Source organism: Parus major, chromosome 3, assembly GCF_001522545.3.
Source record: "Parus major isolate Abel chromosome 3, Parus_major1.1, whole genome shotgun sequence".
NCBI classification, from domain to species: Eukaryota; Metazoa; Chordata; class Aves; order Passeriformes; family Paridae; genus Parus; species Parus major.
In genome coordinates this window covers 82371072-82389109 of record NC_031770.1, presented here as the reverse complement: position 1 = coordinate 82389109, position 18038 = coordinate 82371072, and the positions used below count along the sequence as shown (strand labels likewise).

The 18038-nt window shown below is 39.1% G+C and overlaps 1 protein-coding gene across 2 annotated transcripts; it reads right to left on the bottom strand.

The window, feature by feature from the left end:
• Positions 1-1904: 1904 nt before the first annotated feature.
• Positions 1905-14622, bottom strand: TMEM30A (transmembrane protein 30A). 2 transcript variants are annotated; one of them, XM_015622734.2, is made up of 7 exons: positions 14326-14622; positions 8936-9052; positions 8220-8327; positions 7868-7955; positions 7255-7398; positions 5091-5297; positions 1905-4198 (listed from the first exon to the last, which is right to left on the bottom strand). In XM_015622734.2, the coding sequence occupies exons 1-7, from the start codon at positions 14596-14598 to the stop codon at positions 4005-4007; spliced, it is 1131 nt and encodes a 376-aa protein (XP_015478220.1). In that variant the 5' UTR covers positions 14599-14622; the 3' UTR covers positions 1905-4004. The 2 variants fall into 2 exon arrangements, with proteins under 2 accessions (XP_015478220.1, XP_015478221.1); XM_015622735.2 differs by lacking the exon at positions 7255-7398.
• Positions 14623-18038: the final 3416 nt, after the last annotated feature.

Genomic DNA, 18038 nt, shown 5'->3' with positions numbered 1-18038 from the left:
ATGAAGATGTTTCATTAGAAACAAACACACTGCTTTTTCCTAACAGAATAGAGCAACTCTTGCATGTATTGCATTGTGTAACAAAATAGCTTATCAAAAGTCACTGTTGAACAGTTCCGTTTAAGCCAGAAAGAAAAGAGGGCTGTTAATTTGGCTGTTTAAAAGCATTCATCAGAAAAATGTGTTCTACCTCTTCAACTAGTAATACAAGGGTACATAAATCTAAAATACATAGGTATTTTACTTAGGTAAATGTATTTTTACATTTTAGGTTATGTATTTTATTTACGTAGGTACATACATCTTGCTAAAGTGATGACACACAAAATTAGGCCTCAGTAGGCAACTCTGGAGACAATCATATTTTCCTTTCTTCCAAGAATATCACAGTCCAGTCCTTCCCATTTTCATAATAGAACTAATGAAGTTATTAATTGCATTCTTGCACCTCTAACACTAAGCATCTACCTTTTTACTTTGAAAAATCTGGGCACAGTCCTCAGGTAAAAATTCAATTAAATTTGCACATGACTAGTATTCCGTTTGCTCAAATTGTTTATTTTACATGATCTTTATCCAGGGTCCAGTGAGAAAGACCCCCACATACTTCAATTTGTACTTTTTTTAAAACTTATTTAGCTTCCGTAATGATTGATTTATACTTTCATTCCTCTTTATTTCATCCCTATCACAAAATGAGAGATAATCTTCCAACTTCAGACATTATAGCAGTAGTTGATGTAACTCAAGTGGACAGTATCACTTTACTCTCAAGCACAGGCTAAGGATGTTCAAAACCGGAGGCTTATGGGGAAGTAGTTTCTTACTTGAGACTCAGGTCATGCAAGGACCTGCTAATTCTTATCAGGCCATTTCGTAATGGTCTTCAGTCTTAATTGAAACTGTCAAATAAGATTAGATTTCACATGTTAGGCACAGAAGGCACATGGTGATCAAACATTCTGTGAGCTAGAAGGGAGGGAATTTTTACATGAAAATACTCTTGGTGCTCTCAGGAAAATGCAATACTACTACTTGACAAACAAACAAAATCCCAAAACTTTTCACAGTTGGGCTTTCTGAAAATAAAGCTCAGTCTATTTTTACACTGACAGAAGTAGGCCTCTTCCATAAACTGGCCACATTGCAAAGAAGAAAGCAAGAATAAAATTAACTTAGATTTTCATCATTTTTTCTTCTCTTTTGAAAGAGAGCATTTTGGGCAGGTTGTTCAATACACAGAAGTCTTTTATATGTAGAACATTTTGGGATACTGGAGAAGTTTTATGTTGAGCTATTGAATAAAAAAAACAAGTAATACCATACCAAGGGTAGATCACATTTTCAGTAAAGATCAGAAACCATTGTCTTGTCACAGGAACTTTGAAGATCAGATTACTCTGTGTTTATGCAATGTTGTCTTCAGCAGTTGCATTTGAAAGTAATTTCTTTTTTTTTAATTTACTCTAGGTATTTGATTTAGACTTAAGTCACCTTTTTCTACTAAAAACACTCTTCAACTCAGTCTAACTGTTCTTTTCCCACTGCAAATAAGGCATGTGAGAGAAGGATGCAGTCAATAACATTTCCTGTCAATCCAATCCAACCAGTCATGCTCACTGCTCTATTTGCAGATGTTACTTGACCTACACTGGCATGGCCTTTCCTCCCTCAGAGATTTCTATTACAAAAAGACAAGACTTGCATCCTTCAAGGTTTGATATTCGTAATTCATCCTTGAAAGATTCCAAGGATCCTCCAAGGATCTCCATTGTTATCAACATGACATCCAGACAAATGAGCATGAGTGAAGGAAGAGTTTACAAATGTGACCAAGATTTTAAACTCTTACAAGCGTTTTAAGCTCCAGGGGCACACTGTCCCATGTATTTACTGCTACAGAGTCTCAGAGAACCCATTTATTTGCAACAAAAACCAGATAGCAATTCTCACCCTGGTGCACTTCATTGAGATTGAAGATATAGTGGCAGGTATAGTCAGTAAAAGGCATTGAAAAATATTACAAGGTGAAGACAGAAAAATATTTCTTTTTTAATTTTAAGCACAGCCCAAAAAGCAACCTTTCCCACTTGGAAAAAAATAGGAATTACGAATGAAGCAGAATATATTTGCATTTCAAGTGACAAACACAAAGTTTAAAAATCAAACCATTTTAATCAGTAATTGTGAGACATCCCCTCGCTCATTTATCTTGGACTAGCAGCTAGTCTACAGCTGAATGCCAGTTTAACATGTTCTTCAAGTTTTCAAGGGTAATTGCCCTTATTCTGTAACTCCAGAAACATGAACATAACACTAAATAAAATCTTGAAAGGTACTATTTGAAAGCCATGTTCTGCCAGGCTGTACTATGCAAATAAATTATTATATGGAGTTACGGAAAGCTAGCACACTGGAAATGCTGCCTCATTCCACAGTTTATCCAGACTTACATATTTAAACTCTTAGGCTACACAAGTAATTAAGTAAAAGCAGTTATGATTATGTGATAAATTAATAGTTTTGTTTAAAGTTGCCTGCAGATTAAGCTATTGGACCATGCATTTTTGTAATAAATATGCAATCTCAGAAATACAACTCATTTAAAACTGCATTTCCACTTAATGATGTCTTTTTATCCAGATAAAAATAAATGTATGTTCAAGAACAAAACCAAGTATCTAACTAAATGGTTTGCAGAATTTATTAGGTCTCTTTTAATATACTCCATACTTTATCAAGCTAGTTGCATATAAAGTGATCTCCACCATATACATTACAGTTTCTGTGCATCATCTAAAAAAAAAGTCACCAAAAAGTAATATTTTACAGGGTACAGTTAATTTTTAATTAACCTAAAGGTGAATCCTTCTGTAATTTAAGACTCTAGCCTGCACATTGCATCTATCTGCAATATTTAAATTATGTTCCACAGCAAGCTAAATCTGCATTTCAGGGAAAAATGTCACTGCCATCTAAACTTCTGAACTTTTACTTTCTTAACACCGCAAAAAATTAATGTGGTGTTCACTCCAAATAAGGAAAAAGTATACAATTCCCTTAAAACAAAGCCTGCTCAGAATATGTATGCTTTAAAAAAATTAGGAAACTCCTCCAGTAAAAGGAATTCACCCCAGTAAAATGAATTCACCCCAAGGTATTACTGGAAAAAAATCTTTTAAGTTCTTCTTGATTAATGCTTGGTGCTGCTCATAAAAAGCAAAACCAGCAAAAATTGAACTAGTATTAGATATGACTTAAAGCAAAGAAAGTAAGAAATTTATTATACCTGCAACAAGTATGTCCCAATTTAGAACAATCTTTTAAAGGGCATCACGCAGATAATTAACAAATAGGTTTTCTGGTATTTTCATAGAATGCTCATTTACTGGCCAGGCACATATATTGTAAATATACAAAGAATCCAGAGTGCTGAAGTTTACAGAGCACTTAAAGGATTTAATATAACAGAGGTGGGTAGGACACAGGAAAAATATTTAACAACTTGTATAAATATATTAAAATCTCAGCAAGAAACGTAGGAGCCCATGCACACAAGACAGTAAATCGAAGAAAACATTTAAGACTTGACTTCTCCAACAGCACTGACACCTGAATTCTGGAAAGTCAACAATTTACAGTATCTTATAACCATCTTTCTCCAAACAATCTAAATGTACTGAATCATACCAACATTACATAGCACGTGAACAAGCAGCAGATGCATCAAGGGAACAGGAGCTATATGCATCATGTGGCCTGCCCATTTAGAGGCAAACATCAGAAAAATTGTTTCTGACATAGGCAGAGATACAATCAATTGAGCTAATTGTATACCCATCATTTTCAAGAGTTTATCCACGGTATGAGAAAGGGCAGCTTTAGGTAAAAATTATGCACCCAGTCTCAGAAATGACAAAAGCAGAGGTTTGTCTTTCAAAAACTGGGTCCATTCTGGACTGGCCTTGATGCACATGCAGTACATTTATTTTCTGAATGCAAGATTAATTGGGAATGTCTGCACTCGTGTTCCGATTGCCGTATTTGTGATGAATGAACAGCAATACCACTCCTAAGAAGAAGCATATGGACCCAACAGTGATGTAAGCAATTCCCAGGAAGGGATTTTTGCCTCCCATCCACGAGATGGTGCTTAGGATCATCCTTTTTCGTCCATCAAAACTGTGTACAGGATAATCTGAAAAGCATTTAGGAAAACAAGAAGCAAGTTTCCAAACACAGCTTGAAAAGGTCACATGAAAAATTTTGGGTAATTTCATTCAGGTTCCAAATACTAACTGCTGCCTTTGGAATTTGAATTGCAAATATGAAACATTCAGCTGTTCTTTTTGGCTAAAGCTAATCTGGGCATTGTCGGCTACTTCAAAACAAAAGCCATGTTAGGAGACACTAATCCTGAAGAAGAGTAAAATGCATGATTTTGTGGGATTATGAAAGTAGCTTTGATAAAGTGAGGGAAATAATAGTATCAGTCTTTGTGTCTATTTTACTACAGAATTTTTCTTTATGTTCATTCTGTTTTATATGTACTCCCCAGTTTTACAGCAAAGGAAAACACTGCAGTAGCTATATAAAAAAGTATCATTACATGCTTTTGAATTTTAAGAATTCAGTAACTATGACAACCTTCCTTCTCTAGTCTCCTGTACTTCTGCCTAATATTTAGTCTCCCCAAAGAAGAATAACAGACCTTCACCAGATCTACAGCTCTGTCATTTTTGTGACCTTCAGAGTCAGTCTGCCTTTTATTACATAATGTCATTTCACCTTGAAGTTACAGCTCATAAATTCCTTGGCTACCTCTGTTCTTACCTTTTTTCCTATGCTTTTCTCAATTCCTTCGCAGCACCCAGCCAATCTCATTTCCCTGTCTCTATGAAGCTATTAATGCTATAAAACTAGCACAGAAGTAAAGGATGGTAACAATCTATCTAGGTCTCATTGCCAGCTTTCAACCACAGCTCAATACCATCGTTTCTTAGAGATGGTAAGAAGAAAGGCTAGTTCAATCTGATAGCTTGCAAATATATGCTTCTGTAATCCAGCTAAGGCCTGCTTTCAAAGGATACTGTATGCAATATCCAAAGAGTATTTTCCAGCCTGTAAGGTAGGCTGCAAGTTATTCTTCCTTTCGATGAGGCGATAGAGCTTGCGAAATGTTGGCAGAGCAGCTGTGCGCATCCACACTATGAAGTCCTCATTGATAAAGCCGTTGTTGTCAGGCTCTGAGTCCAGCATATACACGGGCTTGGGCCAGTTCACAGGTTTTGTTGTGCCTAGGATTAAACAAAAATAATAAAGCATTTCAAATACAGGACTGAGTAACACACCGGCTCGTCAAAATCCATTCTAATATCACAAAAAAACACATTAACTTCTAAACAGTACAAACAGACAGGCTGAGTCAATACTATTGCAACACACTGTGCTGTTTATAAACTTTTTATTTTGCAGTTTAAATAGTTTGAATTCTATAAATAAATAACAATTCATAACAGCACTGTCCATTTGTTTAAACAATTCATGCAGGTAGAAAGTCATGTCTCAAAGTACTGCTTGGTATGTAATTCTCCATTATGATGATAAGTCCTCTGCTCACTCAGTAGAATTTGAGAACCATTTCCTGAACCACGAGCAAGTAATATTGTAAACATCATTTCAGATTATGTCCAAACACTTTTGCTAATGTTGTTGGAAATACAATTCCACATTGTATTAGGGTAAGGCATCTGCTTTTCCAAGGGTCATCACACTGTAACTTGGCTATGACTAAGCAAGAAACCCACAGCAGGTTAAGCCTGAACTTATTATATATCTTGCATAAACACACATGTTCTTAGAGCCCTAAGATTTTTTAGACATAATAGCCAAAGGATGTTGGAGTCTGAGATACAGATTGTGTGCCCTTGTTTCTAATACTTAGTTATAAGATCTAGAAAAACACTGAATTTCATATAACATAAAATTCATGAGCATGTTTTCATGGTGATACATGAAAACAAATGTTAAAGTTAGATAGAAAAAGCTAAAAGTGTAAGTGTGTAGATTAGGAAGTTTTTTAAATCACTGGGTGAAAAAGTTAGTTTAGAAAACAGGAGACAAGATGGAGGATTTAAGGTGTTGTCCCTTGTCCCTTCTTTCTTCTTCATGTTCATCTCCTAGAGGTTTTTGGGTAATAGTAAGTGATTGGATAGAAAATGCCGCAGTGCATCACAGAGGTGATGGGTCATTGGGTCATTAATAATATACGTGTCTACTGTTAATTGGGTAAAAATAGGTATAAAGGTAAAAGAACTGCGTAGTTCGAGGCCATTTTGTGCATCAGACACGAAGTGAGCCACAAGGCCTTGTTTGTACCATCAGAGGAAAGAAATGTGCTAAATTGCAAAGATTAACCTTGTAACCAGCCTGGAGAGACCTGTCAAGTTTTGTGATCACCTGTTAATAAACATGAGAAACAAGATTTTTAATGAGCTCGGGAGTTTTCTTCGAATAATAAGGACTGAGATAACTGGGACTCCCCATGAGGGAGGATCCCAGAGGAGTTCAGCCCAAAGGACGCAAAGAAAAAGAAATTACAAATGGTGCTCCGTGTTTGTGCTACAAAAACTCACAGAAGCTTCAATCAACACCTGCAGGATCACAGCAACCAGTTCCTGAAAGAAATCCGTCTGGAGAAAAACATCTGCTATCACTTTTATTTGCCAAATTTTAGATAACCTAAAAAATGAGACACATCAGTCACTTCTAATAACAAGAAAAAGAATAATTAAATTTTTTGGAGAACAGCACAACCTAGCCACAGAAACATTTAAATGAAAACTCTGTATGAAGAGTTTCATTTAACAACTGCACAATTTCTTTGTAAGTTAAATCCAAGCACGACAGAACTTGTACTGGTCCTGACTGCAATAAAATTAAATTTCTTTACAGTGGCTGGTATGGGACAATGCTTTGGATTTGTGCTGGGCACAGTGTTGATAAAGAGTGATGTTTCTGTAATTGCTAAGCAGTATTTGCCAGCATTAAAGCCTCTTCTGCTCCTCACCTCATCCCACCTGTGAGGAGACTGGGGGTCCAGGAGAGAATGGGAAGGGACACAGATGGACACATTTATTTAGCACATTCAGTAAAATGTGAGGCAAAACTCTGAAATCAAAACATGTGTACAATCAAAAGGTGTTTGAAGCATTTTGCCATTTTTAAAATTTTGCTTTTTTCCTTTTTTTTTACCTTGGAAAAGCGCAGTTAAGTTGTTTCCATCTCCTGTAGGATTCCTGAACTTTACATTTTTATCTGTCCACCATGCAATGCCTTTTTTGATCAAAGTAATTGGAGTCCTTGTGTCATTATCAATGCGGTACAACTCCAGTGTATCTAAAGACGAAATCAAATTAGAAGACCAGCTGCAGAAACTTTCATTAGACAGATGGTCTTGATAAGCACTGAAACAATTACCTCCAGGAGAAAACAAAACAAAAATAACCAGGCAAGGCATTTACTATCTGCCTGACACAATCACAAGCGGTTCTGTAAGAATCAGTGTATATGAGATAGCAGTTTATTATACATATATGATATCTATGTTTCTACATCACACCACTACCAGATTCTCACAACAGATATTTCCGTCCTTTGTGTGCTATGCGATTAAATTCATTTTCCTAGCAATTTTGAAACAAGTACAAGCAGTACAAGACATTGATTTTATTCAGAACAATGAAAATGTGTCAATTCAAAACAAAAAACCCCATGGTATCTTTATTTGGAATAATGTGCAACACAACAGAAAACAAACACTAGATCACAGACCCATATAAATGATAACTTAGAATTGTTACCATACCATTAAACATACTGTTGGCAATAGCTCCACAAGGAGCAATGGGTTTGTCCTCATTTGTGCGGTAAGGCTCACATTCCTTACTCGGATTCTGATAGTCAGAAAGAAAAAAGGCAAATGAGTCTGTGCTAGTTTATACAACTAACCTGGCTTTTACTATATGATCAACATGAAATTTTATATTACTTTATAATTATTTTCAGTAACAAATTCAGAAAATATCAATTCCTTATGGTTGCCTTCTGTTATGCAAAAACTCTAGTACCTCTTTATAAATTGACTAAATACTCTATGTGGTGATTTATGCAGTAGTCAGAAATGAGCAGTTCATTCACATCCAAGCACGAATACCTACAAGTAGTGAACTGTTGTCTCCATTTAGCTGGCTGTCATCTCGAGACTTCACGTAACGACGGTGGTTTTGATAGAAGTTGGAAAGTCCGTAGTACATGAATACATTGCTCTACATGAAGCAAGATGGGGAGAGATTTTCATTCACATGAACCTTTAAGGGCAATTTTAATCCCTTAAACTCTATGTTTACAGCAACACTCAATCCTTTCTTCATACTGAGTACATAAAAGTACTATCCTAACAAGGCTGAAGTCAAACAATACATATGTGCCACCAACGACCAGAATGATATTCACCAGCACTAATCCAAATACCTATCTTGACCAATGTAGAACCCGCAAGACTCATTTGCCTCCAATCTGCCAGAAAGCACTTGTCTGGTATTTCCAATTCCTGTTGAACCGAGATTTTTTAAATCATGCAGGGATAGCTGATCTACTCTCCAGCTATGTGATACATAGGTAATTCTGAATGTGTAAAACAGAAGCATTCCACTTAATGTTGCATATTTCCGGATAAAAAGTGGCATTAAGAAACATCTCATCCCTGCTAATGAAAAAGGGGACACAAAAATCAGATCAAAGTTCAAAAGAAAACTAAAAATAATCCTCTAAAAGAGGAAAAAAAAAACCCTTAAGGGACAAAGCTTTCATTTTCAATATGAAATAGATCATATGTAAACCATTCCAACTTCATCCTGCATTCAGGGCAGCATACCTCAAATGAATGTTCCAGTGTGAAGTTGATGGTGCATGTACAAGGGGGTGTGCTGTCCCAGGACACATTTAAGCATTTGTTGCAGGGACTAGAAGGTTCTGTTCCCGTGTAGTCAATCTGTAACAGGAAAAATAGTCATTAACTTACAATGGGAGAGTAAAGAAAAATTATTATTAAGCCAAAGAGATGTTATGACATTTATTTTGAAATTACATCTCAACACCAAGAGCACATTCAGGCCTATCTGACAACCTCAAGAAGCCTTAACCGTTCTATGATTCTGTAAACCAGTTTTTGCTTCTGACTATATGCTTGATTTCAGATGCAAACAAATTTAACAGGGTGAAATTACTCCTGGACCAAAACCAAACAAAACCAACAAGCCCCTACAACGGCCCAGACTCCACACCAAACCAACCAACTAACAAACAAAACACACCAAAACAAAACCAGCAGACACTCCACACAGTATGTTTCCAACCACACTTTGACAAGCAGATCCCAGTTTTCACATACTTTCCAGAGAGATTAAACTTTTAAAAGTCTAGGTATTAAAAAAAATGCATTTATTTGCATTAGAAAACTTGCTTTGTTGACCATTTTTAGCCACCTAATTAGAAGATTAAAAAAAATAAATCACTTAATGCCTGAATTGTCCTAAAACAGGAAAGATTAATGCACCAATACTGTTTTGTCAGGAATGGTAAAATAACCAGTATATGGACAAGAAAGATGATCACAGTCCAAGCCAACTCGAGGGGCTTAACCACTTGAGCTCTTTTTCACATGTAGCTCCAGCGCTGTGGCAGAAGAAAGCTTCCATCTGCCTATAAAAGATGTAGTTCCACAATTACGAATTACCTATTTTAGAATTTAGAATCAGATTGGTGAAATATATACCTTATACTTAATGCAAAAAAAAAAAGGTTTAGCAGAAGTAGCATTTACAGTACATCTATACAGTTATATGAAAGGATGCTGCAAGTGGTTCGTCCTGATTTGTATTTGTAGTAAAAGGAATAAACAAGAATTAATGAATGATTTATGATCAGTCCTAATAACTGTTTTAAGGTTAGTTAAAATAAACACACAAGGTGTGTCCAGGAAAGAACTGAAGCCTATTTTCCTCTGCATCTTCTTCAGGGTCTCTCTTCCTATGATTTCTCAAGTATCTAATAAGCTGCAACCAGTTCCCTCAGCAAGCACTTTTATTGATTGGCATTTGCTCTGCTGCCAGATTTCTGACAGACAAAACCTACATGCTAATGAGCCTAGCTGAAACTAGACAGCATCAGAAGCTCTTAGCTGGCAGAGACAGAGGGAGATTGAGAGAGGATCACAATCTTTGTTCCTCAGCTGAACAAGATATTAAGTTTATGCTGAGCTAGAAATAGCGCTGCTGCAGCAGCCATCTCTGTTTAGCTACAGCAGACAGACCCACTGCTGCTCCCAATGAACAATGCTGAAGGCTAACTCAGGGGTGGGTGTGTTCTGCTAAAGTAAGCATTTCCTTTAGAAAGAACCTGCCAGTGTGAGAAGTTTTAGACCAAGAGTGCAGGCTAAAGACTAAGGTTGCAAAGGACCTAAAGACTTCACTTTAAAAAATGCAATTGACTAAATTCTGTGGAGCATGAAATTGATGTACATTGAACCAGGACCACGCTTTGATGCACTGTAATCAGCTTGCATGCTATCAAAGAGCTTTCCTGTACAGTTACACAAGTAGTTTTTTCCCTGCATCCACATTTACAGATTATATTCAAGACAGAGCTTATTTAAGAGGATGAAGACTTCTACATCCATCTTCAACTCTTGACAAAGTAACACTGTAACTGGGAAAGCCAAGGACTTACTATGGAGCCCACAGCAAGAACCAGCCTGACCCCACAGTTCTGTCCCCTGGGATCGGCCAACAGCTGACAACCTGACACAGTGAGCCCTTCCAGATTTAAGGACCTTGGTTATATCCAAATTATTCCACACCAATAGTTTTTCTGGCTGTTGATGTCAGTTGACATACACCTAGAGAAATAACATAACTACTGCATACATATATTCTCCAAACTATATGTGATTTTGCAGACGTCATACTTTGTCACATATTTATCCTACTCTGCTTGACCATTTCTTGTATAAATGGCAATCCATAAATCTGGTCCTCTTTGCTGTTCCTCTCTGTAGGTTTTACTAATTTTTGTATCATTTCTGACATGGAACTACAGGAACTGTAGTAATGATGCAGGCAACAGGAATGCACTTACTTTCAGTTCTCCATTCCTAGCCATGCCTTAAGTCAATCTGATATTTTATCTACCATTATGCATTTCACTGCAGCAGTCACAGCATAAAGATCTCTTTCCTACACATTTAATACTGTGTATATTCCTCACATTTTATCATATGTTAATATGCTCTGTCAATGCTTCTTATTCACTCTGTATATATAAAAAAACAAAAAACAACAACAACAAAAAAAAAACCTCCAGGAAACACAGAACTCTCTCAGCCTTTAGTAACAGGCAAAAAGACATTTACACAGCTGGTTAGTTTTCCACACAAATGAACTATTTTCATGACAGACCCAAAATAAATGAGTGATTATACCCTTTCTAAACAATGAAAAAATGCTAGAGAAAACACACCAAAACCCCAATAATTCTTAAGTACACTTAAGTTTTGTTTTAAAAAAACTGTTGGAAATCTTCCACATTTGAATTTAAGACATCTTATAAAGGAAATCAATGGAAGAGGTACATTTTGCTGCTTACAAACAGTTCTTGCACCTGTAAAAGAACAGCACAGTCCACAGAAATACTAATGGCTACCATACCTCGTTTCAGGAGTGACTTGAATATGTATTCAGGGCCACAAATTATACATCCTCTTCAATTCCAATACACTAAGTCATGCACACACACTTAAGAGATACTGCCTAGGAGATAGACGTAAATAACCACCTGTGCTTCCTCCCTCACTTACATTTCTAAAAAAGCTTAGTCACTGCATGTAGCTTTTGGATGTCTTGTCTCCTACAACCAAACTTACAGCTGTTTGTGAGTAACTTCTGGAGGTTATAACAAAAGCCAGCATTCTAAGCAGGAACATATGTCATCTAAGCATATATGTGATACTAGTGTCTTACGCTGCACCCCTCAGTGGTGTGTTTTGAGCACAGATGTTGGTCCTAATTGGTAAAATGCTTTATCTGTGTTCTGCAGCTGCAACTATAAAGCCTTTTTTGATTTAAACTTGATTTTTTTTCGAGATTGAGCTGCCTTTAGGATGATAATCTCACTTGCAGAATGTCACTGGATAAGCACTTCATAAAACATGTATAAGGATCAGGCAACAGAACACAAGATTCTCCCTTCTGACTTACCACAGACTCCAAAGTCCCTCCTGTCCTCACAAAAAGCCTAACATTTTTTGAGAATTTCAAAAGGTGAAAGAGTAAATCCATACAGCAAAACAAACAAATTAAACTATTTCCAGTGCTGAATATCTTGAAATTAGAGAGGGTTGAAGGCCTGTGCCTGCCAACTGGTCTCCAATACAAATGGTTACTGCTGCTGTATATACACAACCTGATTGTGTAGGGGAGTGTGGGCTGTGCTTCCAGCTAACCAACAACTTTTGTGCCAAATGTTAGATGGGCACAGCTGGTTTTTGGGTTCTACTGGAACTTACCAGGAGTACTTGACTGAACTGCTTAAGCAACAATAGTACATAAAAATCCTGTATATGCATACAGCAGCAATACAGGCAAAAGAAGACACACACATTTTTGAACTCATGAAACATGCATTTCTTGCTCCCATAAACCAATGCAGATTCAGTCATAATGGAAAAAGGATATATTTGTCCAATAATGATCTAAAACTTTGTACTGCTTTACTGTAGAAATGGCTATTTTAAATGCAGTTGCCAACAAAAATCAGAATTAGCGAGGATTTTTTTTTTTACTTCTCTCCATGGAGTGTTGAAAATGTGCAATTGTATTTACCTTAAATATGCTACAACATGACAATTAAAAAATCTATGTGCACATAACAAGTTGTCCATGTTCTCTGAAGCACTTGTGCCAGTTTTCGGATATTCAGTGTAACTCCAACACTCCATATAAAAAACAACTATTTTCTAAAAAATATTCTTACACACTAATTAGGATGCTCTAAAATACTCTTCAGCTTTTGGGTTTTTCCCTTCTGCTTTTCTCCTTGACTTTAACTGTAGATCTTAACATAAAAGGAGGTAAAACTGTTTTTATTATAACCTTATTTGCATTTTAAGAGAAATATGGAAATACCATTAATTTCCTAGCTCATGATTTCTTTACTAATTGGGCTTCATGACAACTTACTGCCACCAGCCAAGCTATTGTCTTAAACACTACTAATTTGAACGTGGCAACTTAGTCCAGTAACTGGAGTGATTTCATCCACAAAGATTCATATCCTCCAATAAAACAACGAACAACCACACACCTTCTTCCCCACAATCAATCTCAGTCCTATTAGCTCACCGAAACTAATAATAGCTGTCAATTGCTTCTCAAGGCTGTCCGTCCCTAAGCCCTGCGGGTTATTTCCTTACAACACAAACCGGTTCTGTTATCGAATGGATACAACTGTGATACAGATGGAAAGATACAGATGATTTCTGTATCTGTGTACAGATAAAAAAAACTGAAACGGTTCCGTTTTCAGCTAACACTCAGCAACTTTTCACAGCAGGAGAATGACTGATTATCAGATGTACATGACTTGAGTTTTTTAAGTGTTAACAAGAATAAACCATACTCTTCGATCTTGTTTCCAAGTTTACTCTGGACACCCTGGTCTCCCACACAGCACCTGCGACATTAAATTATCGGCGCAGGTAAGAATTACAGCAACACATTCACCACAGAGCTTTGTCTTTAAAATACAATTACTCTGGAAGATCTGAAGATAAATAATGGACTGTCACAGACTATCCCACGGATGATGCACATACATTCTGTACTGCTGAGGGGAAAAAACGTGCACTGGGCTGTGTCGATTAAATGCTAGCAGTAACTTCCCTGGAAGTTCCTGGAAGAACTCAGAGAAGGGCTGCAGCCTATGCGGAGATGACTGTCAGCTCGGTGTCTGCTCAGGGTAATTAATGGGCGCTTTGCTGACGAGCACAGACGTTAGGCCGGATCGGAGCCGCCCGGGCGCCGTGTCCGCTCCTCACAGAGCCCGCCTGGGTCCCCGCCTGGGTCCCGGCAGGTCGGGAGGGGACCGGATTTCCCCGGAGTCGCAGGCGGCCTCCGAGCAGGCGATCCCCGCTCGCCCTGCCCGGCCCGGCCTCCCCGAGCGGGCCCCGGTGCTCCCAAAGCCCCTGCCCGGGCACACCGCCCCGCGCACCTCGTACTCGCGGATGTTGTTGGAGGTGACGAAAATGCCGATGCCGATGGGGATGAAGATGAGGCCGATGATGAAGAAGGCCGGCAGCACCGTGCCCGCCGTCAGGATGGGCTGCCAAGCCGGCAGCCGCTGTTGCTTGAACGCGGTGTTGTCGGGCTTGCGGGTCTTCACGGCGCCCCCGCCGCTGCCGCCCACCGCGCCGCCGCCCGGCACACCGACGCCGCCCGAGGGGTGCCCGTCCGCCTCCTCCTTGGCGCTGTAGTTCACCGCCATGGCGCCGCCGCCGCCGCCGCGGGACACGTGACCAGGGGCACCGCGGATGCGCACTCGGGCGCGGCGGCTGAGGGCGGGGGCGCGCCGGGCGCGCGGGTGGTGACGCGGCACGGCCGCGCGCCTGCCCAAATCATGGAGTCAGTCATAGAGTCAGTCATGGAGTCGTGGAATCGTCAATATTGGAAAAGACCCGCAAAATCATCCAGTCTGACCATCCACCCGGCACTGCCACTGTGACCCCATAACCACTAAATTACGTCAACCAGTGCCAGAGCCAGTCGCCTCTTGAGCACCTCCAGGGATGGTGACTACCACCTTCTTGGGCAACCTATTCCAACACCTGCCCACCCTAACCGTGAAATTTTTTTCTTATATCTAATTAGAATCTCCCTTGTCTCAGCTAAGGCCATTTCCTCTTGTCCTCACTGCAGGCACGGAAGAACAGAGCATTCCCCACCTCACGTCTCTCTTCTCAGAGAGTTGTAGTGAGAATGACGTCCCCTCCCAAAGCCTCCTTTTCTTCAGGCCAAACACCCCCAGGTTCTCAGCTGCTCCTCATAGGATATATTCTATGTGCTGGCCAGGCAGCTCTGCTGCACTCAGGGCAGGGGTCTTACCACCCTATACCTGGGGTTGAGGTAAGACCTGGGCCCACAGCCTTGTCATCTCCGCTCAGTGCTCCAGGACAGTCTCCCTGCCCTTCATCCTCCCTGTTGGCACGAGGGGCAGTGCTGACCCAAGGCACCATCCTTTGGGTCAAAAACTGAAAAGTCAGCTTCAGCTTCCTGCCCTCATAAATAGGATCAGTGCCACTGTAGAGATGTAATAATGCACAAGAGTTTTGAGAGCTTCTCTTAGTGGAGCCTTGTGTGCCGACCACCACTTCTGGGAGCTGTTCTGCTCTGCACTCCTGCTCTGCTGTCAGGAGGCGTGAGTGAATCGGTGCAGTGAATACAGAATCACAGAGTGGGTAAGACTGAAAGACACCACAGCAGGTCGTCTAGCCCAACCCCCTGCTCAGGGTCATCCCAGAGTACATGGCACAGGACTGCATCCAGACAGTTTTTGAATATCTCCAGTCAGGGAGACTCGACAGACTTTCTGAGAAATCTGTTCTAGTCCTCACTCATCCACACACTACAGTTCTTCCTCATATTCAGGTGGAACTTCCTGCACATCAATTTCTGCCTGGTGCCTCTTGTTCTGTTGCTTGGCACCACTGAGAAGAGTGTGGCTCCCTCTGACTTGACACCCACCCTTTAGATATTTATACATAGGCATGTTGCTGTTTTCCCCTAGGAGCTAATCTGACTACCCTAAATAGAATCACAGAATCAATTAGGCTGGGAAAGACCTCTGAGGTCAGGGTCCAACCTTTGACTAAACACCACCATGCCAACTACACCATAACACCGGGTACCATTTACAGTCTTTTCTTAAGCATCTCCAGGAATGAGGACTCTGCCCCCACCCAGGGCCACCGGTTCCAGTGGTTAACACCCTTCCTATGGAGGAGCAATCACGTGGAACACAGAGTGGAAGTACGTACTTGTGTTAGCAGGCACTGCTCAAGCTAATGCAACACTGAAAGTCAGTATTTCTTACTTCATTGGCACTTCTGCGTTAAAGTCTGTTTTGTGAGGAACTCTCTAGTCCTTCCTATGCAGTCACTCTAAATCCACATTCAGTAAGTATTTAGGTATTTACTTGATTTCAAGGAAAAAAGTAATTAGAACTTTTTAATTAAATAACTTTACATTCATGTAGTCTAATCTGAAGACTTTTTAGCTGGCTGTGGAAGAGTTTTTGTAAAATAAATGGTTTTTAGTTCTCTGGAGCACCGAGAGTATCAGCCAAGACCACTGGGGGGAGCACATGACTTGTGCAAATGCATTTCACTTTGGAGACACAAGGCTTCTTTGACAGACAGCATAGGAAATTTGGATATATATATAAACATCTAAAATGTAAGTATTTGGTGCCTAAATAATTATATAGGGTGCAATAGTTAATCATATTCCTTGTAGCATCTGTGCTAAAACTGTATTTCATTCCTAATTTATCCTTTCCACTATCTCGTGGACCCCAACTTTTGCTGCCATTCCTCCCAGATAAGCCCCTTGTCGCTAGTACCACCCTTCTTTTTTGCAGTTATTACCTTCAGCTATAGTAACTTTTATTCCCACAGCCTTACAGAGAATCCAGGGAGATGCAGCCTAGGATCCCAAGAGAACAAGACTGCTTGTAAACCTGTGGTGAGAGATGACAAGAAGTTTCTCTGGCAGCAGGATAACCAAGGGACAATATTGGGAAGCTGGGACCTGATGCTCTCAGGTGTGAGAGGACTGGCAAGAAAGGGTATGTTACAGTTGTCCAATTATGTTTCACAACAAGACAGAAAGAAAACTCACAGGCTGAGTTTATCTCTAGATATCTAAGTATGTGAGATTTTTTCATGGATTGAAACTATATATAAAATATATTTTATCACTATAATTATAATACACAGGTCTTTCAGTTCTCTTTAGGAAGTAAGATCTCTAAGGGAAAAGTAGATCCTTCACTGGTTTTCTATTGCTTAAAAGCTACTGATGTCTATAGCATTATCTTAGTGTGAAAGCAATTTCCAATTACCTCCCTTAAAATTACAGTACTTGTAGAAATTAATCATATCATTAGTCTATATGAATAGATTTCTTCCTGAGTGTCCCCAAAATAGAGGTTAGTTATGTGGCTAATGCACTTTTTTTACATATTTGTCATAGATACACATCCAGGTTGGGTAATGTAAAAAATTGACCAGGAACATAAATGCAAGATGTAATCACCAGTCTCCTACTCCTAAGTGTTGCAGTTCATCAGAAATATTTTAAAATCCAGATTATTTCAATACACCATGCTTGTATGTATGCTTTTAACAATGCTTTATTTTGGGTAGCCTAAAGACTTAATGCAAGTGCAAAACCATAAATGTTTCTCTATTTGTTTATGAATCATAAACTTACACTCATACTGAATTTGCTTTATATTAAAATTTAGACACTGAAAAATATTTTCTACTTTGACTGGGGCCTTTTAAATCTAGACTCAGTTTTGGAATAAGATTTTACGTGTGTCCTACTCATATTTAAAAGCTGAAGTTTATTTCAGGCATGTCACCGTCACTTTCAAATAGCCAGGAATTTCAGTCCAGCTGAGCTCAGTGTAGATTTTTACATGGATAGGTTTTGATTCCCAAGTAATGTTTTGAAAATAGAAGATCTAGGTCACTACAATGTTCATTCTGCTGCGCAGTAAACTGAAATGTGGCACACACTAGGCTTTATTCACCTCAGCTGTATTGCTCTCTAAAAGCTGGAATTCTTCTCAGCTTGCACTAAAATATGATCTACAGACACAGCTATGTTATTGGCAAACATTGTCTGCTGTACAAAAAAAGC

Coding starts and splice junctions, on each gene's coding strand:
- TMEM30A (XM_015622734.2), bottom strand. CDS start 14,598: ATGGCGGTGAACTACAGCGCCAAGGAGGAGGCGGACGGGCACCCCTCG. Junction 5,298..7,254: donor CTTAACTGCGCTTTTCCAAG/GTAAAAAAAAAG, acceptor GTTTAATCCTAG/GCACAACAAAACCTGTGAAC. Junction 4,199..5,090: donor CTCTTTGGATATTGCATACA/GTATCCTTTGAA, acceptor AATGCTTTTCAG/ATTATCCTGTACACAGTTTT.